Source organism: Polypterus senegalus, chromosome 12, assembly GCF_016835505.1.
Source record: "Polypterus senegalus isolate Bchr_013 chromosome 12, ASM1683550v1, whole genome shotgun sequence".
NCBI lineage: Eukaryota > Metazoa > Chordata > Cladistia > Polypteriformes > Polypteridae > Polypterus > Polypterus senegalus.
Genome location: NC_053165.1, coordinates 139,071,379 through 139,098,974, shown reverse-complemented (window position 1 = coordinate 139,098,974; position 27,596 = coordinate 139,071,379). Strand labels below are relative to the sequence as shown.

The following is a 27,596-nucleotide window of genomic DNA, read 5'->3' as shown; positions in this document are numbered from 1 at the left end:
ATATATATATACTGTATATACACACACACATAGTATTTATGTAATGCATTTATGCATTTAAAGAATTTGATAATAAATAGGTTTTTTTTAATATTTTAAATATTAACATATATGAATACAATTGACTGATTTTGCTACATCAATAAAGATTTAACTGGAAAATTATATTGCTGCTTCAATTAGTAAAAACGTTATTCATGCAAATAGAAAATTATTTATTTATTACCCACTGCTACTCATCATGAATATATGATGGACTTAGGAAGAGAAAGACAATAAAAGCAACATGCTACTATGCTCAAATAAATAAAGTATGAATAGAATATAAAAACATTGCTATTAATAATTCACTTTTACAGTACATAGGGCTGAATTACAGCATTAGTTTTTGATATTACTCTACTGAAGCTCCGTAGGGATATCTAAATAGAAGATAAAGTACAAAACATAAAATATCAAAATAAATCCAACTAAATGGGTTACTTTTAAACATTAACTAGAAGGCTATATCTATATTATGTTGATGGAGAAATGCTAACTAGAATGAAGCAATGCAAAAGTCCCATTTTTACTGCATTTACTTAATGACTTTTAGGGAGGTGCAGCAGTTATTGCTGTTACTTCATGGCACTCGAGTTCAGGGTTTGAATTTGGCACTGATTGCTTAAGGTTTCCACTTGTTTGGTTGTCTTTGTGGGTTCTACTCTGGTTATTCTTTCCACATCCCAGTGACGTGTGTTATGGTGATTGGCGACTCTAAGCCATGCTATGTTAGGGTGTTCTGTGAAGGGCTGACACCATCCAGGGTTTGCTCCAGCCTTGTGACTGACTCCACTGAAATAGACTCTACCCCATGACTTTGAGCCAGGTTAAGTAGGTTTGGCAATGGAAGTTCAAATTTGCAAATCTGCTTAACTCAGTTCAAGGCTGAGGGAAACTGGAGCCTATCCAAGCAGAACTGGACATAAGGCAGTAATGAGCCCTGAACAGCCCAGCACTGGGCCCACACATGCACACACCGAGCCGATGTGGAGAACATGAAAACTCTACATAGATAACAACCGAGCATGGCATTTGAATCACACAGTACTGATCACTACCCCACCATGTCATCCTTGGACAAATGGGAAAGTTGACATTTTTAATATTCAGTACTTTTAAATAAAAAAATGATTAATCAAAATAAATTTTTCATAGCAAAGCAAAAATTTTGTAAAATAATCTGAAGAGAATGAATAATGAAAATTAGCATCTCACCAGCTTTAAGAAGTACTATTTGATCATTCTGACACAACTCCATGAAACCATCTATGCGTTTGGCAAACTCCACCACATACTGGATGGCCTCCGTTATTTTGATCGCACAAAGCTGCCACATGACTTCCCTGGGCTGTAAGGAACAAAAAACAACAAAATCGTGTGAGCACAGCTTGTTTCTGGAAATGGAAAACAGGCGCTCGTGATTGGAGAAAAGTTATATACATCAAACTTAGGACAGAAGATCAGGGTGACTGCTCTGTAGTCTATCATAGCTCTGATTTTGAATCATCAGTGTTCAATTTCAAATCAGAATCTCTTTTATTTGCCAGTACTCAATGTAAAGAAATTTAGCTTTGGATTTGATAATAACATAACGCCACATCATATACACATTACATAAATAACATAAGTTAAACAACATACAATATAAATAGTTGTCTAATAGAGCAATTAATAAAGGAGATGTGCAAATGAAAGTAAGTGTGAGTAGATATAGTTTGCATGCATACACATACCTGTACATAATAAACTACATACGCACAAACACACACTCACAGCTTCATATATGAAAGAATACGTGAATAAGTGAGGAAGACCAGCTATATATATTACTGGTGTGTAGAGGTTATAGCTCTGGGAAAAAACCATTTAGGTATGAATTGGTTTTAGTTTTAATTTTACCGAAGAGGAGTTTTTGGAACGTGAGATGATCCACGGTGATCCATTTGACACGGTCTATGATATTTGATACTTACAAGCCAATTATTTCCTCAGCAGAGCTCACAACATGCTGTCATTTATTTTCTGAGCAAACCATTGTTGAGTCAAACCAGACAAAAGTGGCGAATATGATCACATTTTCAGTTGTGGCTTTGTAGAATCGTGCTAGATGGGCTGGAAAATATAATTTTTTTTTAGTTGCTGTAAAAAATGCATTTGTTTCTAAGCCTACTTAGTGATGCCCTGCCCAGGGTTTGTTTCCTGCTTTGTGCCCTGTGTTGGCTGGGATTGGCTCCAGCAGACCCCCCGTGACCCTGTAGTTAGGACATAGCGGGTTGGATAATGGATGGATGGATGGATATTACAATGCATAAAAATGACAACTTGAAATATATACTGTTAAATATATTGTACAGTATAACTGTCATTTAAAATACATTTTAATGGTTTTTTAAAATACAGGGAGATTCACTCAAAAGAGACCCTGAATATTTTGTAATAACTCTCACTAGGACAAAGCAACCTGAACAAAACAACGTGCAATGTGCTCCTCAGTATATGGAGCTTTAAACAAGCTGGGATGCCCCTGTGTCGGAGCGATGAGGTAAGCCCAGGACAGCTGTTGCAATGTTTAACCTCCATTCTGGGTGCATACCACCCATACCCCTTCATTCAGTCAGTCGACTTCTCATCAGGATGCTGGTGTACAATACTGAACAGCGCATCTTCATGGTGCGAACCTATTGGGTCATCTAGTTGTTAAAGCGATGTCTGAATCAACTGGATGATTGTGAGTTAATGGAAGGTTACTTCCAGCAAGATGGAGCAACGTGTTACACATCGGCAAGGAGCATGGCAAAAATTGAGTCCTTCTTTGGCAACAGGGTAATTTCAAAGGGAATTTTGCCACCATGGTCACCGGATCTGACACCACCACACTTCTTCCTTTGGGGTCTGCTCAAAGGAAAAGTCTATTGGAACAAGTCTCACACTGTGGAAGATCTGAAGGAAAACATCCAACGTGAAATTGCTGCTATTCCCCCCGAGAAGCTTGCCGATTCGTTCAGGAACATGGAGCGCAGCGTTGAAATGTGTCTGGCAAAAAAAGGAAACCACTTCCAGCACTGTATGTAATGCAATCGATTACACATACGTCAAGGTGTATACCGTAATTTTTTTGGTTCTGAATGCTTCATCCTAATGAGAGTTACAACAGAATATTCAGTGTATTGCAATTTTAAAATATATTACGAAATGTCTTTTTGTATTTTGGAAAATATACAGTGGTGTGAAAAACAAACTATTTGCCCCCTTCCCGATTTCTTATTCTTTTGCATGTTTGTCACACAAAATGTTTCTGATCATCAAACACATTTAACCATTAGTCAAATATAACACAAGTAAACACAAAATGCAGTTTTTAAATGATGGTTTTATTATTTAGGGAGAAAAAATCCAAACCTACATGGCCCTGTGTGAAAAGTAATTGCCCCTTGTTAAAAAATAACCTAACTGTGGTGTATCACACCTGAGTTCAATTTCCGTAGCCACCCCCAGGCCTGATTACTGCCACACCTGTTTCAATCAAGAAATCCCTTCAATAGGAGCTGCCTGACACAGAGAAGTAGATCAAAAGCACCTCAAAAGCTAGACATCATGCCAAGATCCAAAGAAATTCAGGAACAAATGAGAACAGACATAATTGAGATCTATCAGTCTGGTAAAGGTTATAAAGCCATTTCTAAAGCTTTGGGACTCCAGCGAACCACAGTGAGAGCCATTATCCACAAATGGCAAAAACATGGAACAGTGGTGAACCTTCCCAGGAGTGGCCGGCCGACCAAAATTACCCCAAAGCGCAGAGACGACTCATCCGAGAGGTCACAAAAGACCCCAGGACAACGTCTAAAGAGCTGCAGGCCTCACTTGCCTCAATTAAGGTCAGTGTTCACGACTCCACCATAAGAAAGAGACTGGGCAAAACGGCCTGCATGGCAGATTTCCAAGACGAAACCACTGTTAAGCAAAAAGAACATTAGGGCTCGTCTCCATTTTGCTAAGAAACATCTCAATGATTGCCAAGACTTTTGGGAAAATACCTTGTGGACTGATGAGACAAAAGTTGAACTTTTTGGAAGGCAAATGTCCCGTTACATCTGGCGTAAAAGGAACACAGCATTTCAGAAAAGAACATCATACCAACAGTAAAATATGGTGGTGGTAGTGTGATGGTCTGGGGTTGTTTTGCTGCTTCAGGACCTGGAAGGCTTGCTGTGATAGATGGAACCATGAATTCTACTGTCTACCAAAAATCCTGAAGGAGAATGTCCGGCCATCTGTTCGTCAAATCAAGCTGAAGCGATCTTGGGTGCTGCAACAGGACAATGACCCAAAACACACCAGCAAATTCACCTCTGAATGGCTGAAGAAAAACAAAATGAAGACTTTGGAGTGGCCTAGTCAAAGTCCTGACCTGAATCCAATTGAGATGCTATGGCATGACCTTAAAAAGGCGGTTCATGCTAGAAAACCCTCAAATAAAGCTGAATTACAACAATTCTGCAAAGATGAGTGGGCCAAAATTCCTCCAGAGCACTGTAAAAGACTCATTGCAAGTTATCGCAAACGCTTGATTGCAGTTATTGCTGCTAAGGGTGGCCCAACCAGTTATTAGGTTCAGGGGGCAATTACTTTTTCACACAGGGCCATGTAGGTTTGGATTTGTTTTTCTCCCTAAATAATAAAAACCATCATTTAAAAACTGCATTTTGTGTTTACTTGTGTTATATTTGACTAATGGTTAAATGTGTTTGATGATCAGAAACATTTTGTGTGACAAACATGCAAAAGATTAAGAAATCAGGAAGGGGGCAAATAGTTTTTCATACCACTGTATATCATTATGGGAATAAAATGGTAATAATTTACATATTTTACATTTCGGTATACAGAACAATTTTGTGATGTATTTATCTTTCAAGTATGTTATAGCATATCTTGAAATATTTTCATAAAGGTAGTGCTATTTTTTAAATTAGATCTTACATGTATTTCATTTTTTGCGGTCTGAAGCCGAATAAAGTGAGTTTAAGAAACGGACGGCTGGATGAATACTTATTAATGTTAAAAACAAACAAACAATTCTTCAGAGTTGAAGCCACATATGGTAATCCCATTTCATCCCTTTTGATTCTAAGTGGGTAGGGAGGGGACCATGTGGGACATAAACACATTCCAGGTCTCGCTCCCATCCTCCAAGTTTACTCATGTGCAATTACAGTCATATACAGGGTGGTCCACATCTAATTATGCTGATCCAGATTGTCTGGATGACTTTGATTTATGCAGGGATGATTCCAGTTCGGCGCAAAGACGATTCTTCATGTCGTCAGTTCGCAGACTTCTTGATGGTCCAGGATTTTTCGGATGATTTTCTATGTAATAAACTTAATAAGTTATAGTGTAATGAAAATTGCAGAATTAGATCTGGACCACCCTATATTTTTAAACATGGAACAAAATATTACAATTGTCAACTGAGATTTACTTCATTTGCTTGATTACCTGGCTTGACCAAATTTCTCAGCATCTTATTGCCAAGCCCAAAGCCAATGTCAGGCTGATAGTGACTTATCCATGCTCAGTGCTGTAATAACTTCATTTGTTTCATCTTTTGTTTATTTTTTCTTCTATTCACACTTTAATAAAATGAGTTGGACAGACTACACGTTGTAAGGACTCAAAGGCCTAACCTTATTCTGGTAGCTCTCCATTTCCTCCTGCAGGAACGTCTGCCAAGTCATTTGCTGGAGCTCTTCTCTCAAGTACTGACACGTTTCCATGTGAGACTTTGAGATGTTTTGTGCCAGATGTTCTGTTGGGAAGAAAAATACATTTCAAAGTCTGGTGCAAATACCTTACAAAAGAATTCAGAATACTAAATAAACCCGTCGTGAATGCCTGACTCAATAGAAGTATATCTGGCTTTTCTCTCTATACTTGAATGCTTCTTTGAAATTCTCACAGGTCTAGAAGCAAAACTCAGGGATTTAAATGCCATTTAATTCCACACTGAACCTTGTTACAGTTTTACTCACCTAAAACAGGCATTTCTAAGTAGGCTTTATTTAGACATTTCATCTTTTAAAAAACATGAAAACAAAGAAAAGCAACTCTACAATGGCTGTTGTACAAATCACAGTTAATGCAGCAACCTTTGGGGGAAGAAAAAATGCTACATGTGAGTGCACATACATTACACATATGAATTTGTCAGTTTTTAAAACCGCATTGCTAGCTTTAAGTTATCATGAGCTAGGAGTCTGCTTTACGCCTGATACTTGCAGGGAGAGGCTCCAGCTCCCTCGGGACTCTGCTCAGAATAAGCAGGTTTGGAAGGTGGACAGAGTCTGTCCCAAGAGTGCCTGGAGCAAATGAGAAGGGAGCTTACACTGCAGGCAGGCTGATTCAACTTGGCAGCATGAGTTTGAGTTTCGGCGGGCATCAGCTTGAACACTGGAGAACATGCAAAGTCCATAAGAAGGATAACCCAGCTGAGCACTGCAAGAAGACTAAAGCACTGAAATGAGGAAAAGACGTCTGTATGCCATGATTTTAGATGGTAGGAGCTACTCTGTATTTCTTTTGTAACTCAAGGGTCTAATTATTGGTATATTGCTCCTGGCACAGCCTTTGGCTCCCTAAGACTATGTGCAAGAAATACAATTAGTAAAAACGATAGACAAATATTTTTTAGACTGTGCTATTAGAGAACTGTCACATATTTTCTTACATAAAATATATCATGAGCAAATCAAATTAAAGGAAATATGGGCAAAAAAGAATATATCTAATAAATATTGTGAGTCAACAGTAAAGTTAAAAAAAAAAAAAAAACGGCTTACCAGAATGTGAAACAAGAAGACATAATGTAGTAATCCTTTTATACTATCATATAATGAAACCAAAAATAAGGATAGATAGATAAATTGAACAGGCACTCTATAATAGATAGATAGATAGATAGATAGATAGATAGATAGATAGATAGATAGATAGATAGATAAGCACAGTATTACACTGAGGCAATGAAAATGTTGCTTTCTTTATACTAACAAGTATTTAAATGTGTGCATGGCATAACATTCATGCGTGCTTTCGGGGACTTCATTTTCTGTTTTGACAGTGTGAACATTTTAAATATTGTTTATTTAATTCTGTTTATTATTTTTTTAATATTAATGATTTTTAAAAATTTAAAAGTTAGAAAATAATGTAACTGCATGGATTAGTAGAGTACATAAAATGTTTTTAATAGCATTTTACAAATATTATGTACTTGTTGTTAATATCTGAGCCTAAATAGGCTTGTGGTAGCTTATCATGTTTTGATGAGCTGTTCTTAGTTGTTGGTTTTTGTATTGTTTATGACTAGTTGCTCTTCATATTTCTTAAACAAAAAAACTCTTGAAAGGGGTGCGCAATAGAAAAAAAAATCCATGTTCAAGTTTAAATCTAAAACTGTTGGCTGCAATGATATTGGTCATGATGGACAGTGAGCCATTATGGTTTATAACACACACTTACAGAAGCAGTTATAATTCATCTTTATTTTTGCTGTATATAATGACTTCTATTGTGAACACCATCAAAACAAATACTATGAAGGTACTGCAATTCATAATGCATGGGAAGATTAAAACATTCACAGAAAAATACATAACAAAAAAAAAGATAATACTACCAGCCACCACTAGGCGGCAGCACAACCATGTAGAATCAGTCGAAGTTACTTATTGACAAGACTGCAACAACTCTAAATGAGAATAGCAAGGCTCGAACATTTTTCATCCATTAACATACTAATTGTTAAATTTGTAAAAATGATTAAAATTAAAAAAGAAAATAAACAGAAGTAAATAAACAATATTTAAAATATTCAAACTTTCAAAACTGTTAAGTCCCTGAAAACACACATGAATGTTATTGAGCATGGAAAAGGGACTATATAAATAAAATGTATTATCATTATTATTATTATTATTATTAGTATATCATGCACACATTTACATACTTGTTAGTATAAAGAAAGCAACATTTTCATTGTCTCAATTTAATGTCTGTCTATGTGACACTACAGCATCTATACATTGCCTTTCATGATCTATATAGCTCTCTACAGCTATCTATAGAGTGTCTTTTACAATCTACTGTATCTGTGTATTTACTGCTATATGACACTATATATAGCGCCTTTTATTACCTATCTGCAGCAACTATCTTGCTTAAAACCTTTTATTATATTTAATGTTTTGTGACACTATCTACCTACAGTATATAGTGCCTTTCATTATCTTTCTGTCTATTTACTTCTCTGACACACTACAGTATCTATACAATACCTTTCATTATCTATCTATCTTACACAGTACCTATCATTACCTATTTATATGTCTATAAGTCACAGTCTGTATGCTTCCTCCTAGCGGTTCCCACCAGCGACACCCAAGGACCCTAACAGGGCTGCCCTTTGTATCTGTATATTGCCTTTCATCAATTTGATGTTTTACTGCTAGAGTGCTTTCATATATTGCTTTTTCTATCTATCTATCATATAGTGCCCCCCCAGCTCTTGACAGCTGCTACACCTGCAGGTTTTCATTGCTGGCAGTCCCTTAACCAGAGCCACAATGTTCCTTTTAATTACACTCTTACTTAATTACACATCTTATTTTGTTGCTTCTGTTCTACCCTCCAGGGTGACATTTAGCAAAGCTGCACGCTATTAACATGACACCAAACCCCCGGAGCCCATTCCGTCTGTATGTTGCTTGTTAATGGCTTGCTATTATTTCTTTCTAAATGGCCTTTTAAAGAGCAGCCAATTTGCACTAAAAAGGATCAGGTATGAGTGACAATGCCTTGGCAATGCTGTTTCACCACAGGATACATTGTTATCTGCACTTGTGTCCACTCATCAGACCAGTATACAATTTAAACAATAATTTACAGAGAAAATAAAGCCCAAAAGATTCAAATCAGAGACCTGGGTACTCAAATCCTGCCACAAAAGGCAAAATGGTGTTTATAAAATATTCTTAACAAGCAAAACTCACAGGATGGCTACTTTTAAATCGCCAGGGGGGTGCAGATGCTACTAATCTAAGGATAAAAGGCAATTGAAGTAAAAATATTGTGTAAAAAGCAGAAATTCGCCTGTGATTCAAGAGAGGCTGCAACATTGCTGTCCTGTAACTTGTCTCGTTCTCTAACAGACCTGTGACTCTGCAAAGGAGTGTGAGGTGGACAAAATTCTCTCTGGGTGGGAGGAAGACAAACCAAAAAATAATTCATTATGAAGTTAGCGTGTGGCATTTAGCAGTTTTAGTAAAAAGTTGCTAAGTGGGAAAGACGCTTTTGGGGAGCATCTTCAGAGCTTTAATGACATAAGAATAATGGAGCTGAAGAACAGTTTTTGTCTCCTCCTGTTTTACCGATAGACTGGAAGACCCCTGATGTCATTGCTGTTCCGAACTCGGAAATCCTCCCGATTCATATATTTAAAGGTGTTTTCACTTCTAGTTCATTCGGATTTCTCTGGTAGGCTGACTCCTTTAAGTAGATGAGAACATGACAATAGCTCTCTGGTGCAGAACAAAACAAAGAGACCAAGACCCTTTAGAAATGGTCACGGTGATGTACCAAGTGAGCCCTGGAATGGTTTGTGTGAGGTGTGAATATGAACCGACTCTGGACCAGTCTAACTACAGGAAATACTGTGCATTTTGGGAAATCGTTTACGATAGTAATGAAATACAGAAATACATATACATAAATACAAGTTGCACAGAAATGCAGGAGAACAGGCTGAAGTGGTGTGAACATATAATGAAGACAGACAAAGACAGATGAGAATGATGAAGACCAAAAACAGAGGTGGATAGATGATGCAAAAGAAATAAAAGAGTCAGACTGCGAGGGATGGCTGTATGGAGAGGGCTGATTGGGCACGTAAACCTGAGAAGTGAGAAGAAAGAGGGTGAAGATGTGGCTGTCCTCTCAGTGTCATCGCACTTTGTGTTTGAGGTGGATGTTGGAGAAATATCGTTTGATACTATGTAGTAAATAATCAGATGTTCCAAAGCAAATGTTATCAAGGGATATGTACAGTAAACGTGATCTGAAATTAACTAAAAAGAGGTTTACTGTGTGAAATACAACCAAATCAATTGGAGACTAAAACAAACGGAGTAGGAATTTGAAAACGCCTTGAGAATTCGGGGAACCTGAAGTCGGTATTCACTTAGGATTTTCTAGTCTTGGCCCATAACCGCCTTGAATGTGCTCTTGTTACTGTTACTTGCTTATTTTTTGTTTTTATCTGGAAATTAAACGGGTTCTGTGGATGACTCCAGTGCTTGGTCTTGTTTTTCTAGTATCATTACAACATTAAGTAATAGTACAAAAACTAACTAGAATATGTTGGAAGGCATGAGCAAAATCAAGCCACGTAATTTTAACTGGTAAAACAGACATTCCTATAAAGAATCCTATTCAAATATTTTCCAAAACTGACATTATAAACAATTGCTGGACACCTGTGATTACGAGCCATTTTGTAAAATGTAATTTCCCCCAACAGGTGAACTCCTTCACCCTTTTTGCCTTAAGAGCGATTTTTAAACAAAAATGATCTTCGTCCACACTAACGTTTTGACATTTTTTAGGAGAGTGTTTCCATCCACACTAAAATGACTGAAAATGCATATGACGTAGCCATTTGTCTACATTGGGCATAGGCATATCAGTGGGAAGAGGAAGTGAATTCCTTGATGGGACGGTTATGCCACCAGCCATGAGATTTATCACAAAACTGTAGCGACCTGTAAATTATTTGTCTTTTGTCCAAGCATGTAGTATTTCAACTGTACAAAACGCAATTTAAATGCATAAAGGTAAGAACACAACAAGCTCTTTGGAAAGAAACTCCTCTGTGTCTGATATGTTGGCATATGGTTGTCTTCCGTGAAGGGTGAACAATCAGGGAATGAGACATTGTAAAGCGCAGGATCCAATCAGGGAAGTTGATGTAATAAGCACAAAGCAATAAAAGCATGATTAGAGCCTTAATTTTCAAAACTCTACTTTTTACTCATCCACACTGCAATGTTGAGCCTGCATTTTCTGAAGTATACAGGTGCTGGTCATAAAATTAGAATATTATGACAAAGTTGATTTATTTCAATAACTCCATTCAAAAAGTCAAACTTGTATATTAGATTAATTTATTACACACAGACTGATGTATTTCAAATGTTTATTTCTTTTAATTTTGATGATTATAACTGACAACTAATGAAAGTCCCAAATTCAGTATCTCGGAAAATTAGAATATTGTGAAAAGGTTCAATACTGAAGACACCTGGTGCCACACTCTAATCAGCTAATTAACTCAAAACACCTGCAAAAGCCTTTAAATGGTCTCTCAGTGTAGTTCTGTAGGCTACACAATCATGGGGAAGACTGCTGACTTGACAGTTGTCCAAAAGACGACCATTGACACCTTGCACAAGGAGGGCAAGACACAAAAGGTCATTGCTAAAGAGGCTGGCTGTTCACAGAGCTCTGTGTCCAAGCACATTAATAGAAAGGCGAAGGGAAGGACAAGATGTGGTAGAAAAAAGTGTACAAGCAATAGGGATAACCGCACCCTGGAGTGGATTGTGAAACAAAACCCATTCAAAACTGTGGGGGAGATTCACAAAGAGTGGACTGCAGCTGGAGTCAGTGCTTCAAGAACCACCACGCACAGACGTATGCAAGACATGGGTTTCAGCTGTCGCATTCCTTGTGTCAAGCCACTCTTGAACAAGAGACAGCGTCAGAAGCGTCGTGACTGGACTTCTGCTGAGTGGTCCAAAGTTATGTTCTCTGATGAAAGTAAATTTTGCATTTCCTTTGGAAATCAAGGTCCCAGAGTCTGGAGGAAGAGAGAAGAGGCACAGAATCCACGTTGCTTGAGGTCCAGTGTAAAGTTTCCACAGTCAGTTATGGTTTGGTGTGCCATGTCATCTGCTGGTGTTGGTCCATTGTGTTTTCTGAGGTCCAAGGTCAACGCAAGACGTTTTAGAGCACTTCATGCTTCCTGCTGCTGACAAACTTTATGGAGATGCAGATTTCATTTTTCAACAGGACCTGGCACCTGCACACAGTGCCAAAGCTACCAGTACCTGGTTTAAGGACCATGGTATCCCTGTTCTTGATTGGCCAGCAAACTCGCCTGACCTTAACCTCATAGAAAATCTATGGGGTATTGTGAAGAGGAAGATGCAATACGCCAGACCCAACAATTCAGAAGAGCTGAAGGCCACTATCAGAGCAACATGGGCTCTCATAACACCTGAGCAGTGCCACAGACTGATCGACTCCATGCCACGCCGCATTGCTGCAGTAATCCAGGCCAAAGGAGCCCCAACTAAATATTGAGTGCTGTACATGCTCATACTTTTCATGTTCATACCTTTCAGTTGGCCAACATTTCTAAAAATCCTTTTTTTGCATTGGTCTTAATTGATACTCTAATTTTCCGAGATACTGAATTTGGGACTTTCATTAGTTGTCAGTTATTATCATCAAAATTAAAAGAAATAAACATTTGAAATACATCAGTCTGTGTGTAATGAATGAATCTAATATACAAGTTTGACTTTTTGAATGGAATTACTGAAATAAATCAACTTTGTCATGATATTCTAATTTTATGACCAGCACCTGTATGGTTCTGAAGAGCATTTTCAAAAGTCTCCAATTTTGGGGGTTAAAAACGCTGGTGAAAATGGAGATTAATGTCCATGTTTTGTAGCAAAAATGTAGTAGTGTTAATGTAGCTTAAGTATCTGTGAAAAGTAAATAGAAGAGAGGTGAAGTACTCGTATAAATATAAATTTGTAAAAGAATAAGTCGATACAGGACATGTGGCATAGTTACAGAATGAAAGCAAGACCACAAACCAGTCACCAAAGCTTTTTGTAAAACACACAATTTTGTAAAGGAATTCTACTCAAATTCTTAAGGATGTTCTTCTCATGAATGGCACTAAATGAAATTATATATCTATATAAGTACAGTCCACGCTTTATCTCTTTTTAAATATTTATTTATTTATGGCATCATAGCAATTGGATCACTAGAAGGTGACATATTGTTCCTTGGATGGGACCTTCAATGCTTACTTTTGATGGCTGTGCTTTGTTCTTTGGGACAATGGAGGACAGCGTAAATCAGTCAGCAGGAGTGCTTCTACATTTTGCATGGAAATATAATGACTTTTGCTCTGTTAATGCATTTAGGTTTCTTCTCCTTTTCTTTTTTGTCTGTCAAAGCAGCCCCTGGCCTCTAAAAAGAATAGGTTACATACCACAAAGGAGATAGAATTGATTTCCCTAGGGATCTGATCACACAGATTTTTAATTGGCCCCAATTACTATAAACTAATTACTAAAAACTATTTAATGAACCTTTTATCTGATGAGCTTTGATGCTCCCATTAGTGTAAGCATTTTCAGTCCCAAGCCCTTTGGTTTTCTTTCGATCTTTCCCCACTGACAACAGGGCCCCTGGTCCTTACCGAGTTCTGCCATAGACACTGTAGGAGAGGTCTCGCCGTTTGTAAAGGAGCAATATGGAAAGAAGCCTGATCCTTGCGTGAAGTCACATATTGGTTCAGGTTTGATGCCATTGATGTCCAGTCCTGACTGATCCGGTGAAGGCTGAATATCTAGGTAGAAGCTGTTGACAGCAGAATCAGCTTTACTGCCGTCAGTGGTATGGCCATCAATGTAGCTGCTAAGGTCTTCATTCAGATCTGTTAATCCATTGCTGGAGAGACTATAGGTGGGTGTCAGTGGTTCTGCTTCTCCTGGCTGCTGTTGCTGATCACGCTGCTGCTGCTGCATCCTATGTTTCTGTACTTCTGCATATAGACTGTCCCGCTGTTTCTTTGACATCCTGCCAAACTTGACAGCTACAAGGAAGAAAAATGACAAAACATACAAAATTGAGAAAACACCATCAATCGCTTAAGAGAATATACGTATATATAAAAAAATCATCTATTTGTGCTGCACCAGCTTTTCAACAGTGAGAGATACACACCACTGTAGTTTCCGCTACTAAAGGCAGCCTCTTGACCTACTCTGGAAAAAACAGTCTGATGGTGTTCAAGGAAGTCAAGAAGATAATTTGGTCTACAACCATAAAAAATAATATTGCCCAGCTTTCAGAGTTAAAGAGAAAGCAAAATCTTTGAAATGTTGCAGGATATATATGTATGGGTCAAAGGAAAAAATGTAAATGATCATTAAACCAGAGCACATGTCAAAGCCTCTGTAGAGCATTAGTAATACTTTTGACAATAATAATGATACATGTATGCGTCTTTTTTATTGAGCTCTCCTTCTGATTCTGCTTTCTAGGTTTTCTTTAATTTTCCCTGTTTGCAGCCTCCCTTCGAGTCACTGAGAAGTCCTCAATTAGCTGACACATATTTGAGCAAATTAACCAGTCATATAGTTGATGCTGGGCCAGCTTATTATTATTGCTGCTCAGCTGATTAACACTTTTAAGCAGGAGGCTTACAATATCATCATATTTTACAACTTATTTAAAGTGGGAGCACAGGCTGTTAAGTGTTTTCAGAACTGAAATTACCAATCTGAAGATTAAAAGCCAGTGCCTTAGGCACTACACTACACTGCCCACCTTTAACTAGAACTGAAAAAGAACTTTTTGATAATTGTTACTTGTAAGCTTAATGCAGCTTATGTGGGAACTGTTCTTTTGGATTTAGGATGATTAAAGCAGGTTTGGCCCACCACGTTCAGGCAGAGGCCATGAGTGAACATAGAAGGTGCACTGTGCATAGACAGGGAAAAAGGAGCTGTTTGGGCCTCAGAAGAGCACAGTCCATATATACTGTAACATAGTTACCCATACCTGGCAGGTTTCATAAAAAACTCACTGAATATGCAAAATGTGTGAGTATTTATAATGGTGAGGAACCTTCTAGAAGCCAGAAGACGCCTGCACTCCACAGCAATGGACGTACAGTCATCAGCATTCCCAACTAAAGAACTGGGCGATGATTGTACTGCTCCAATGGCTTCTCTTCAGCCTGGATATGTCTGTTTAAATGATTATATTACATCGTATATTGGGAGGTCCACTTTAAAGCAAGTTAAATATAAATACTATAAATACATATATATATATATTTATAGTTGAAATCAGAAATGTATGTACAGTTAGGGTGAATTCTTGTAAACTCACTTTCTAACACCTCCAAGTCAAGCCAAGTTGGGGAGCATGCACTAGTACAGTGCGTTGCCGCACCCACCACATGAAGAAACAGCTCAGGATCCTGGTTGGCAACCCCCCAGGCAGTCACGCGGTCCAGTCCTACCCTCCAGAAATGACCCTCTATCTGCTGCAGCCAGGTGTTACGTGGGCGACCCCTTGGCCTGATCCAGTCACTCGGGTCTCTAACAATGAAGATCTTACCCGCTGGATCACCCTCTGGGAAACGCGCCACATGGCCATAGTCCCGTAACTGACTCTCCCTCACAATACAGGTAATGTGCCTCATTTGGGACTCCATGAGCAACCGTTCATTCGACACAAAGTCAAACCAACAGTATCCAAGGATTTTCCAGAGAGACACAGTACCAAAGGAGTCCAGTCTTCGTCTCAGGTCACTGGATAGCGTCAATGTCTCGCAACCATATAGTAAGACAGGAAGCACCAGGACTCTAAAGACTTGGACCTTTGTCCTTTTGCACAGACATCGAGAGCGCCACACATTCCTTTCCAGTGACCTCATGACCCCCCATGCTGTACCAATCCGTCTACTGACTTCATAGGAAGTGTCACCAGAGACATGAATGTCACTGCCAAGTTAAGTAAACCTCTCAACAAGGTCGACACTCTCTCCGCAAACAGACACACTGCTGATGGCTGTGCCTCAAAGGCCATTAAAGGCCTGGATCTTGGTTTTTATCCAGGAAACTCGCAAGCCCAGACACTCATACTCCTCAAGCAGTCTCTCGAGCACCCCAATCAGAGCCTCCATTGACTCAGCGAAGATCACAGCATCGTCAGCAAAGTCAAGATCCGTGAACCTTTCTTCACCTCATGACCTTGCCCAACACCCAGTTCATACAAGCATTGAACAGAGTAGGAGCAAGAACACACCCCTGACAAACCCCAGAATCAACTGGGAAAACCACAAGGGTCCTGCTTCCCCTCTGCACAGCAGCCACAGTACCAGTGTACAAGCCAGCCATGATATCCAGCAACCTCGAGGGGATCCTGAGAACCCTCAGGATGTCCCACAGGGCAACTCGATCAACTGAGTAGAACACCTCCACGGATTTTATATTAACAACAAACTATAAATTTGCCAAATAGTTTAAGACAATTATTTTGTGTATGTAAACTTATGACCCACTGGAACTGTGATATAGTCAATAAAAAGTAAATATTCTGTATGTGAACATTGGTAGAAAAAAATTAGTTTTGCCCAACACAAAGGAGATGTCTTAAACAATATACCAAAATTATAATTTGTTAGTATAAAATCTGTGGAGGGCTTATAAAGCTAGTTTTAAAGAATTCACGCTAATTATATGAGAACTTCTGACTCCAACTAAATATATATATATATATATATATATATATGTGATGGACAGCCGGGTCCCATGCCCGGCCAGGACGCCCCTGCTGCTTATGTTCCAGGGGAGCCACCATGGACAGCTCAATACCTCCCCCGGGACATTAGGTGGCAGCCTCCCTGGCCAATGTTCATTTCCCACTCTCCCGAGTGGCTGCATGGGACATGGAGTCCTCCACACCCTGGTGTGGCAAGCACGCATGGCACCGAGTGAAAAGCACAGCACAGCGCACCGAAGCACGCACACGCAGCAGGGGCCGCTAGCCGGCATGCGCGGCACAGCACGAGGAAGGTGCGAAGCGCGCACACGCAGCAGTGGCCGCAAGCCGGCATGCGCTGCTCAGCACAAGAGAGCGCAACCGAGGCCGCCAAATAGCTGCTGCAGGCACCGTTTAAATGGGGAATAAAAAAGCCGGGCGGACACAGAGGCCAACTGGCAGACGCCGCCACGCTAGTCCGCCGCACGGGTTGCAGCCGGAGGTAGGTGATGGGCCGCGGGTATGTTTTTCCACATGTGGGTCCTCCTACCTCCTAGATGCCGAGGGGCCAAGCACCCAATGTTGGCAGGGGGACGTGTGTCCATGGCGTGACGGCGGAGCCAGCTCGGGAGAGAGCGAGGCGGAGCAGTGTCTTCCCTTCGGCCTGATCCAGCGGCTTGGGGAGGAGAGCCTGGACGAGCTTCCCAGCGCGGTGTCCCTGCAAGAGGAGCAGGAGCAGCTCCATGAAGCAGGTAAAGGGGGGGAGGGCATGTGTCAGTTGCCCGCTGAGGAAGATTGGCAGGCGGGGATGACGGACCTTCTCCCCACACCTCCGAAATACCTGAAGGGGCCTGTGGGGGATCCACAGAGCCTTGATGGCTCGCAGTCGGCGGGAGGTAAAAAGGAGAGCCCAAGTCCAGCGCTGACCCGAAACTGTTAACTTTTCCTAGGCTGTAGGAGAGGTACAATCCGTTGTCCTGGCCCTACAGTCCCTGTTTAAAGTCTTTCAGGTCCTGCAGAAGTCCAAGGAGGGGCTTGAGAAGAAGCTCGGCAGCCCATGCGGAGCCCTGGCCGAATGGCTTCGTGTACGCGGAATGCCATCCTTCTACTGGCAGGACAGAGCGGTGCAGGTGAGTGAGACCTGTGCCATAGAGAAAAGGGGGCGGGACGCATTGGCAGCAGTGATGGTTAGTACTGCCTGCCAGGCGGCCCCAGCCACTACACGAGAGGCTGCTGTGATGACTGACAGCTGGAAAGACGAGCGTGCAGGGAGGCAACTGGTGGAAGCCGGCTGCCAAACGACCCCACCCCGACTGCCAGCGCCGGTCTTGCGGCAGTTCAAAGGGATGCAGACGGTGAGGGGTCCCCCCTTTTCCCATTGGGGGACACAAACCGCCAGTGCATCCCAGAGAAAGAGGAGGGTCCAGAAGAGGAAACCGGAACCTCTGGACAAAATGCAGTGTAAGCCTGTCGGCTTGAGACCACAGGAGGGCTGCACTGTGGAGGGGCAGAAACGTCACAGTCCCTCCTCTATGGAGGCGAAGGGGCAGGGGTTTCCTGCCTGCTTCCGCTCTCGCAAGGGTCGAACTGGAGGGGGTCGGTTGTGCTTTAACTGTGGCTGCGGTGACCATGTCTGGAGGTGTTGTCCGGAGAGGACGTTGGGGCAGCACCCCCAGACCTGTTTGTTATATTTTCACAGGGCACAGACGCGGAACCAAGAATGCCGACTCCCTGTGCTGAAGAGAACCGGCACTCGCGGGGCAGACCGATGAGCCCCACAAGCCTCATCTGAGGGAGGGGCACTGTGATGGACAGCTGGGTCCCATGTCCGGCCGGGACGCCCCTGCTGCTCCGACTTAAACTTTAAAGCTGAACAATATGTCATATCACCTATGTCCATATTTTCGATCTCTTTTTCCTGTTCCGTTATCTCACAGAGTAATAATTTCCGTTTGTTTGCGCCAATGTTTTTGAACCTCTTTACGATGTTCTACTTTGTCATCTAGTCTTTGTGTTTTATTTCTGGCCCCGGGCGTGATTAAATATCTTGGCACAAAGTCTCGTCTTGCGGGACTTGAAATTATATCTCTGAAAAGTCATGTCTCGTCTCAGCCTAAAAAGTCTTATATTGTCCCAGAATTTTTTTATATAATAGAGTGATATATAGTATATGAGGTGTTAGACAAACAAGAGCACTAAACAGAGCAAATGCTTTTTAGACAATTCATATATTAGATTTGCTATTAGCTAAGACAACCAAATAAGCTTGATGGACTGAATGCTCTCCCCTCATATGTCAAGTTTCTTATTTTCCCATGTACCACATTCTGGCTAATCTACTTAAGGTTAGGCACAAATGATTCACAAAGTACAAAAATAACCAAGCAACATAGTTCAATGTTGTCTGTTGGATTATGCCAGTTTCTTAAAAGTATTCTGTAACAAGGTTCGGACAAAAAAAATGTTAACATGTAGCTTATTAAATGCTGAATTATGTAATCCATCCACCCATCCCTTTATTTACTATTCGGCTTTATCAGTGATACAGTGGACCTGGAGAATATTCAGACCCCTTCACTTCCTTCACATTCTGCTCTGTTTTAGCTTTGTGCTAAAATCATTTAAATTCATTTTTTTTCCACACATCAGGCAACACTCAACATGCCAGAATGACAAAGTGAAAACAGGATCTGAGACATTTTTGCAACTGTATTAAAATAAAAAAAAACTGAAATATCACATTGGCACAAGTATTCAGACCATTTACTATGACACTTGACATTTGCTTCAGGTGAATCGCATGGATTACCGTTGAGATGTTTCTACACCATGTATGGAGTCCACCTGTGGTCAACTGAATTGTTTGGACATGATTAGGAAAGGCACACACCTGTCCGTAGAAGGTCCAACAGCTGAGCAGAAACCAAGCCATGAGGTTGAAAGAATTACCTGCAGAGCTTAGAGACAGGATTGTGTCAAGGCATAGATCTTGGGAAGGCAACAAAAAATATTCCTGTGGTAGTGAAGGTTCAAAAGTGTACAATTTCCTTGGTAATTCTTAAATGGAATGTTTGTAGCAACCACAACTCTTCCTAGACCTGACTGCCCGGCTATTCTGCACAACCATGGGAGAAGGGCTATAGTAAAAGGGATGATTAAAAGAATAATGTCCCTTTGGCTTAACTCCACTTGACCCTATGTGGAGATGGGGGACACTTCCAGAAACACAAGCATTACTCTAACACTCCACCAGCCTGGACTTTATGACAATGGGGTCAGTCAAAAGCCTGTATTCAATAATAGACACAAGAAAGCCCACTTGGAATTTGCAAAAAAGCACCTAAAGAACATTAAGACTGTAAGAAAAAAGATTCTCTGGTCTGAAAAATTCAAGATTAGCATCATGTTTGGAGGAAACCAGGCAGCACTCATTACCTGGACATTACCACTCCAATGGTGAAGCATGGTGGTAGTGCAAACATGCTGTGGGGCTGAGGACCATGAAAACTATTCAGGGTTGAGGGAAAGCTGAACAATGCAAAGAACAGAGACATCCAGAGACATGTAAACCTTCTCCAAAGTGCTCTGGACCTTAGACTGGGCAAAAGGTTCACCTTCCAACAGGACAATGACCCTAAGCACAAAGTAAAGACGACACAGAGTGGCTTAGGTACACATCTGTGAATGTTCTTGCCAGAGTCTGGACTTGAACCTAATTGAAAAATTCTGGGGGAGACCTGAAAGAAGTTTTCCATGACCTGTAGAGAACGGCAGAAATTCATCAAATCCAGGTGTGTGAAGTTTGCCCCGTGATACACATGAGGATGTCAGGTTAGAGTCGTTGCCAACAAAGTACTGAGTAAAGGGTCTGAATGCTTGTGTCTTTGTAATATTTCAGTTTTTTATTCTTAATACATTTGCAAAAAAACCCTGTTTTCGCCATTCTGTTGAACTGAGTGTTGCTTGATGTTTGAGAAAAATGAATGCAAATGATTTTAGCCAAAGGCGGCAACATAGCAAAATGTGAAAACAGTGAAGGAGTACACTTTAGATGGATGGTTCTTAAATAAGTGTGTGTGTGTGTGTGTCAATGCACACTACACGAACAGCTCCAAAAGTAATTTTCCAGCTCATCCATCGCTCCTTTAGAAAACCAAATTAGAGAATGGGAAATAACTTCTATGTTACAAAGTTATATCAATTATTGTAATAATGGAAGCAGTACCAAGTCTAATTAGGTGAAATGTAGCAAAGCAGGTTATAGCACGCTTTAAGTAAAGAAATAAAAAACAAACATGATCCTAAGCTGTAAAGTCATTTAAAGGCCAGGAAGTCAAATGGCACTAGAAAAAGCAAAAAATATACCATCACGTGACATTCCAACAGCGAGACACTTCTGTAATCGACAGTGCTGACAGCGATTGCGACTGGTTCGGTCTATCAGACAGTTCTTTTGCCGAGGACAAGAGTATGTAGCGTTACTCTGCTGACTTCGTCTGAAGAAGCCCTGTATAAAAAGACATGCAGAATTAAAACAGAATTATTCAAAGTACAGGTTAAATCCAACATTGGTAATTATTATTCATTTATGCTTTAATCCAAACCAATCAATAAACATCCAGCACATTGTTTCCATATTTTTACATAATTAAGTGACCTGCTAAGGTAGTGAATTCGTGCTGATAGAACCAGTATTTGTGAGGCTTTCAGTCCAGCACGTTACCCATCATAACACATTTACATGTTTAATAATGTGAAGGAGCAACAGTAGACAAATAATACAATTTAATGGAAGCAGTAAATAAAATGATGGCAGGTCTTCAAATTACACCACTTCGATGGAGAACAACCATTACTGTATCTGTGTGGAATTTGCAAAAAGGGTCAGCAAAATTTTTTCTCTGAGGAAAATGTTATTCTCACAAGGAATAATTAAAAGTAGGGGGAGACATAGTAACTCGCCATTTGTGGTCTTACAAATCCAGAAACTTGTACCCATATTTAACAAGCGTCTCAGAATTACTCCTAGGAATCGCACTAAAAGTCTGCCTAGGATAAGAATTTGCCCTTCCTCAGAATAGAACATAAGAAGTATTTATGAAACATCTTACACCCACTCGTAGTGTGGAGTTGGAGTTGGAGTCCATGTCTGAGAATGAAAGAAGATGAGATTTTATGGCACCTGAGCTACCAAATGACACTGATGAAAGTGTTTTATAGTTTCCTTTGAAATCGTGACAACAGTTTGTAGTTTCCTGATATGAACACAAAGGTTTCACCACAAACATAATAATAATATTCAAAGGTACACGATTAATTTCCAATTAAATATTTATTTCACTCTCATGGAATACTTCAGAGTAATACGTCATTAGATGTGATGTTGTTACAAGATGAGGGTGTTTTGTTGGTGAAATATCTAATAGATTCTAGCTGCAGACCTCCAGAGCTCCATTCCGTTGAGATTGTTGCTTTATATTGTGCATCAGAGATAACACCTAAATACATTATGGTTGAGATTGGGTTAGGGGAGGGTTATCCGAGAAGTAAATCAGGTGACAAAAGCTTGCAATCTTATTGGCTGTCCAGTCGAGATGCTGAACTGCGGAGCTGTGGATGTCTGCAGCTGGACTCATTTCAAAATTTCGGATGCTGTATCTCATGATTTGCCATTATTAGAATTTACTTTATTTATTTTTTTAATATTTTCAAGAACATTTTAGTACTGAATTCTGACTTGTTCATTTTTCATGACTTTCCAGGACTCGTACAAACCCTGTATAGGATTTTTGGGTAAAACTACAGTTAGACTGTGAGTCCTTGGGAGGATATATGCCTTTCTTTTTAAAAATGTTTTGTATTTCTGTTTTCAGTTTAATTGGTTTCTATCTCAGGATGCATTTTTAGGCAAAAAATAAAAAAAAGTTGCTTAGGTTGGTAATGTCAGGATTGCACAAATTAAACTTAGTGTCAGGGAGCTGTGAAATGTTGCATGTTGATTAGAACATGAATGTAGGAATTTCATGGTACTTCTATGAACTTATGATCTGGTCACTTCCAAAGTGATTTCTGTCTGCATGAACATACCAATTCAAAAACCAAACAAAATGATGTTCAGGCCAATTGAGAGGAAATACGCAACAACATACAGTGTAATTAAATTCATTCGATACATCTACTGTCTCAATGAAATTAAGGCACATATGAAACTCAATCAGCGCGTGCTCCGGACCTTCATGAAAACCTTTACCAACCCATCTGTGCTATAGAAACAAAGGGTGTCCATTTTGGTAACTCAAAGGGTATGTACGCACTCCAGGCTCCGAAGGGGGCACTTTCACATAGAGCTCCATATGGGCTTTGAGCACCATTGGGTATAAAGCACTTTCTGACACCAAAGAGATTTATAATTTGTGAAGTTATTGTATACTACAGCCCGGAAATAGAAGCTTTTCCAGACGTGCCTGTAGACTTCATTGTGCCAGAAAAGAATAAGATTATACTTACTGAAAAGGCACATGTAATATTCTCACAGTCACACTGTATTTTATTCAGAGGGAGAGGATGAGGCTCAGCAAAGGTTTCTGAATTATATGACTTTCAATTTTACCTCCTGAAATGATTTATTTAATATAACTGTATTTTCTAGGTATGAAAGACTTAATTTTTGTCATAATAAAACTAATTTGCTTCCCTGTTTCTTGCTAATTGGCAAAGCAGATTTTCCTGTGGCAACAACAAGCACTTAGCAGGATTTCTCCTTACCCAAAAGGCCAGCTGATCATTTAGGAAGGACTTTTAGCAAAGCCAGTTAGACATCATGGTTTCAGATGGTGGAAAGAAATGTTAAGCTCTCCATAGAACCCCACAACAATACTGCATCCTATCACAGCCTTCAACCTGGCAATTAAAGACTCAAAACATGCAATGATTGATGTTTTCATATAATTTGTATACATTTTGCAGAAGAAAACTATGTTACAGCTGAACCCATTAAAGAAAATATGTGCAGCTATGTGTGCCATGACATGGGGTGACTCACAGAGCTGGAGGTCAGAAAGGTTGTTTTGTGTTTCATATTTGGAAAACCCCTGAGAAGAGACTGGCAAAGCATCCAAGATGGGCCACATGTTAAGTAATGCAACACTGGGAAAAAAGGAAGAAGAGTGTGAGGGAATCCCGAAGGAGCAATGTGGTTCTGCTCTCTTGTGGGCCCACCACCTGCAAGAGAGGCCATAGGGGTCGGGTGCAATGTGATATGGGTGGTGGCTGAAGGTGGGAACTCTGGCGTTCTGACCCTCGGTTGCCAAAACTGGCTCTTGGGACATGGAATGTTACCTCTCTGGCGGGGATGGAGCCTGAACTGGTGCGAGAGGTTGAGAGGTATCAGCTAGATATAGTCGGGCTCATCTCTACGCACGGTCTGGGCTCTAGAACCATTCCTCTTGAGAAAGGCTGGACTTTGTTCCACTCTGGAGTTGCTGTGGGTGAAAGGCGTGGGGCAGGGGTGGGCTTGCTTATGGCCCTCCGGCTCGAGGCCTGCACGTTGGGGTTCTCCCCATTGGACGAGAGGGTTGCTTCCCTGCACCTTCGAGTTGGGTGAAGGACTCTGACTGTTGTTTGCGCTTATGCGCAGAATGGCAGTTCAGAGTACCCAGCCTTCTTGGAGGCCCTGGAAGAAGCGCTGCAAGGCGCAGCTCCTGAATACTCTATCATCCTGCTGGGAGACTTAAACGCTCACATCGGCAACAACAGTTATACCTGGAGTTTGTGATTGGGAGGAACGGCCTCCCCGATCTAAACTCGAGTGGTGTTCAGTTGTTGGACTTCTGTGTTGGCCATGGATTGTCCATAACGAACACCATGTTCGAGCATAAGGGTGTCCATAAGTGCACTTGGCGCCAGGATGCATGAGGTTGCAGCTCGATGATCGACTTTATAATCGTGTCATCGGATCTGCGACCTTATGTCTTGGACACTCGGGTGAAGAGAGGGGCTGAGCTGTCAACTGATCACCACCTGGTGGTAAGTTGGATCAGATGGTGGGAGAGGCTGCCGGACAGACCAGGCAGACCCAAACATATAATGAGGGTCTGCTGGGAATGTCTGGCAGAGGAACTGGTTAGAAAGACCTTTAACTGACACCTCCGGCAGGACTTCAACCTCATTCTGAGGGAGGCGAAGGACATTGGGTCTGAATGGGCCATGTTCCAAGCCTCCATTGTTGAAGCAGCAGAATGGAGCTATGACTGCAACGTTGTCGGTGCCTCTCGTGTTGGCAATCCACAAACCCAGTGGTGGACACTTAAGGTTCAAGAGGCCGTCAAGATGAAGAAAGAGTCCTCTCAGGTGTCGTTGACCAGTGGGACTCCAGAAGCAGCTGAGTGGTACTCGCGGACCAAGCATGTGGAGGCATCGGCTGTTGCAGAGGCAAAAACTCAGGCAAGGGAGGTTTGGGGAAGCCATAGGAAACGACTTTCGGTCAGCACCAAGAAGGTTCTGGCAAACTGTCAAGCGCCTCATGATGGGAAAGCATTGCTCCACCAACACAGTGTACAGTGGAGATGGGGCCCTGCTGACTTCAACTGCAGATGTTATTGACCGGTGGAAGGAATACTTTGAGGATCTTCTCAATCCCACCAGCATGTCTTCCTTAGAGTCAGCAGAGCTGGAGGACTCCTGGGGGGTTGGGGGGCCGTCCATATCAAGGGCCAAGGTCACAGAGGTAGTTAAAAAGCTATGAGGTGACGGGGCCCCTGGGGTGGATGAGGTTCTGGATGTTGTGGGGCTGTCCTGGTTGACACGTCCCTGCAACATTGCATGGACATCGGGGACAGTGCCTCTGGATAGGCAAACTGGGGTGGTGGTCCCCTTTTTTAAGAAGCATGATCGGAGGATGTGCTCCAACTATAGGGGGATCACACTCCTCATTCTCCACAGTAAGGTCTATTCAGGGGAGCTGGAGAAGAAAGTTCGGTCAATGGTCGAATCTCGGATTCTGTCCCGGCCGTGGAACACTGGTCCAGCTCTACACCCTGGCCAGGATCCTGGAGGGAGCATGGGAGTTTGCCCAACCAGTCTACATGTGTTTTGTGGTTTTGGAGAAGGCATTCGACCGTGTCCCTCGAAGCATCCTGTGGGGTGTGCTCAAGAGTACGGGGTACAAGGCTCATTCTTACGAGCCATTCAGTCCCTGTACAGGAGCAGCAGGAGCTTGGTCCGCATTGCTGGTAATAAATTGAACTCGTTTCCTGTTGAGGCTGGACTCCGCCAGGGGTGCCCTTTGTTACCGATTCTGTTCATAAGTTTTATGGACAGAATTTCTAGGCGCAGCCAAGGAGCGGAGGGGGTCTGATTCGGTGATCTCAGATCACCAATTGAAGCTTTATGAATAATGGATAATTTATTCTCCATCAATAATTGTTTTGGTAAAGCCATACTCAGTGTAATTCTCCTTCCATTTTCTAATTTTTTCACGACTAGCCATGATTAAATGAACGGTAAAATAAGAGTGAAGCGACGGTGACTTATTGAGGCAGGCAGGTGAGAGCACAATAACACGCAGGCTCGATGTAGTGCGCGTCAAGTCGATCTAAAATGCGCGGTCAGATTTGAAAAAATATATCTTTTCAAGTTCTATTTGGATATAAGTAGGTTCTATTTAGTTGACAGAAATATCTTTGGCAGGAATGTAAGTTGAATTTAGTCTTTAAATTTCTATGGTGAAGAAAAATTCATGCAATGATGACGAAATTTAACTTACATTCCTACCAAAGATATTTCTGTCAATTAAATAAAACTTACTTATATTTAAAATTTAAATAGAACTTGAACAGATACGATAGTTCATAATACCCACGTAGCACTAAGTGCACGTAAGAGCAGAAGTCATCCGTTTTAACAAGCAGCCTATTGCACCGATACGAAATAGCCTGCCCATTTAATTATTTAGGAATGGACAGATAAAATAAGATTTTTTTACAAATTATGTTTTTCATTTTTCTTCCTCGATGGATTCTGGCACCCCCAGCAACATTTGCACCCACCCCTTTCAGGTGCGAGCACCCCCAATCGGGAAGCGCTGGAGTAGAGTCACTGCTCCTCCGCATTGAGAGGAGTCAATTGAGGTGGTTTAAGCATCTGGTCAGGATGCCCCCTGGATGGCTCCCTGGGTGGGGGTGTTCCAGGAATGTCCCACAGGGAGAAGGCCACGGGGCAGACCCAGGACATGCTGGAGGGATTATATCTCCTGGCTGGCCTGGGAACGCCTCGGGGTCCCCCCAGAGGAGATGGAGGAGGTGACCGGGGAAAGGGAGGTCTGGGCTTCCCTGCTTAGGCTGCTGCCCCCGTCACCTGACTTCAGATAAGCAGTGGACGATGGATGGATGGAGTGGTGAGGGACTAGAGGTGAGGCCATATCTGGTGAATAAGGAGGATGTGGCAATACCTCAGACTTCAGTTTCTCCAGATGAGCCTTGGTTTTCTTAGCATTGTGTGTCATTGTCTTGCAGCAAAAGGACTTCTTGAGTCAGCAGTCCCTGCCGCTTGGATCGAATAGCAGGCATCACAGTGATCTCCAGCAAGTCACAGTAACTGATATTAGTGACTGGAGTACCCCTCGGAATGGACAAGATAAAACCTTTTATTCTGCTGGCACTGCCAGGCAGGTGGCACAAGTGCATTAGTTTTGTTAAGGTTCATTTCATTTTCTAATAAATCCCATTTTCTACCTTTAGCTTGACTCCCCCCTCATATCCTTATTTATTAATTACTGTATTATTTATTTGTATCATTTGTTTTCTTATTATTATTAAAGTGTGCTTAGGTATAACAAGTAGAATATAAGAATGTGCAAATAATGAAGACTGGCAAATTCAGGACTTACAAGATTGCGAGAAACAACTATAAGCCTA

At 41.2% G+C, this 27,596-nt stretch overlaps 1 protein-coding gene across 2 annotated transcripts in view; it reads right to left on the bottom strand.

The window, feature by feature from the left end:
* Positions 1–27,596, bottom strand: part of LOC120541702 (nuclear receptor ROR-alpha A) — a 558,859-nt gene that overhangs the window by 12,634 nt on the left and 518,629 nt on the right. For both annotated transcript variants that reach the window (XM_039773584.1, XM_039773583.1), the window contains 4 exons: positions 21,049–21,190; positions 13,607–14,002; positions 5,733–5,854; positions 1,258–1,390 (listed from right to left, as the gene is read on the bottom strand). In XM_039773584.1, coding sequence (XP_039629518.1) covers positions 1,258–1,390; positions 5,733–5,854; positions 13,607–14,002; positions 21,049–21,190 — 793 coding nt within the window. The remainder of the gene's footprint in view (positions 1–1,257; positions 1,391–5,732; positions 5,855–13,606; positions 14,003–21,048; positions 21,191–27,596) is intronic.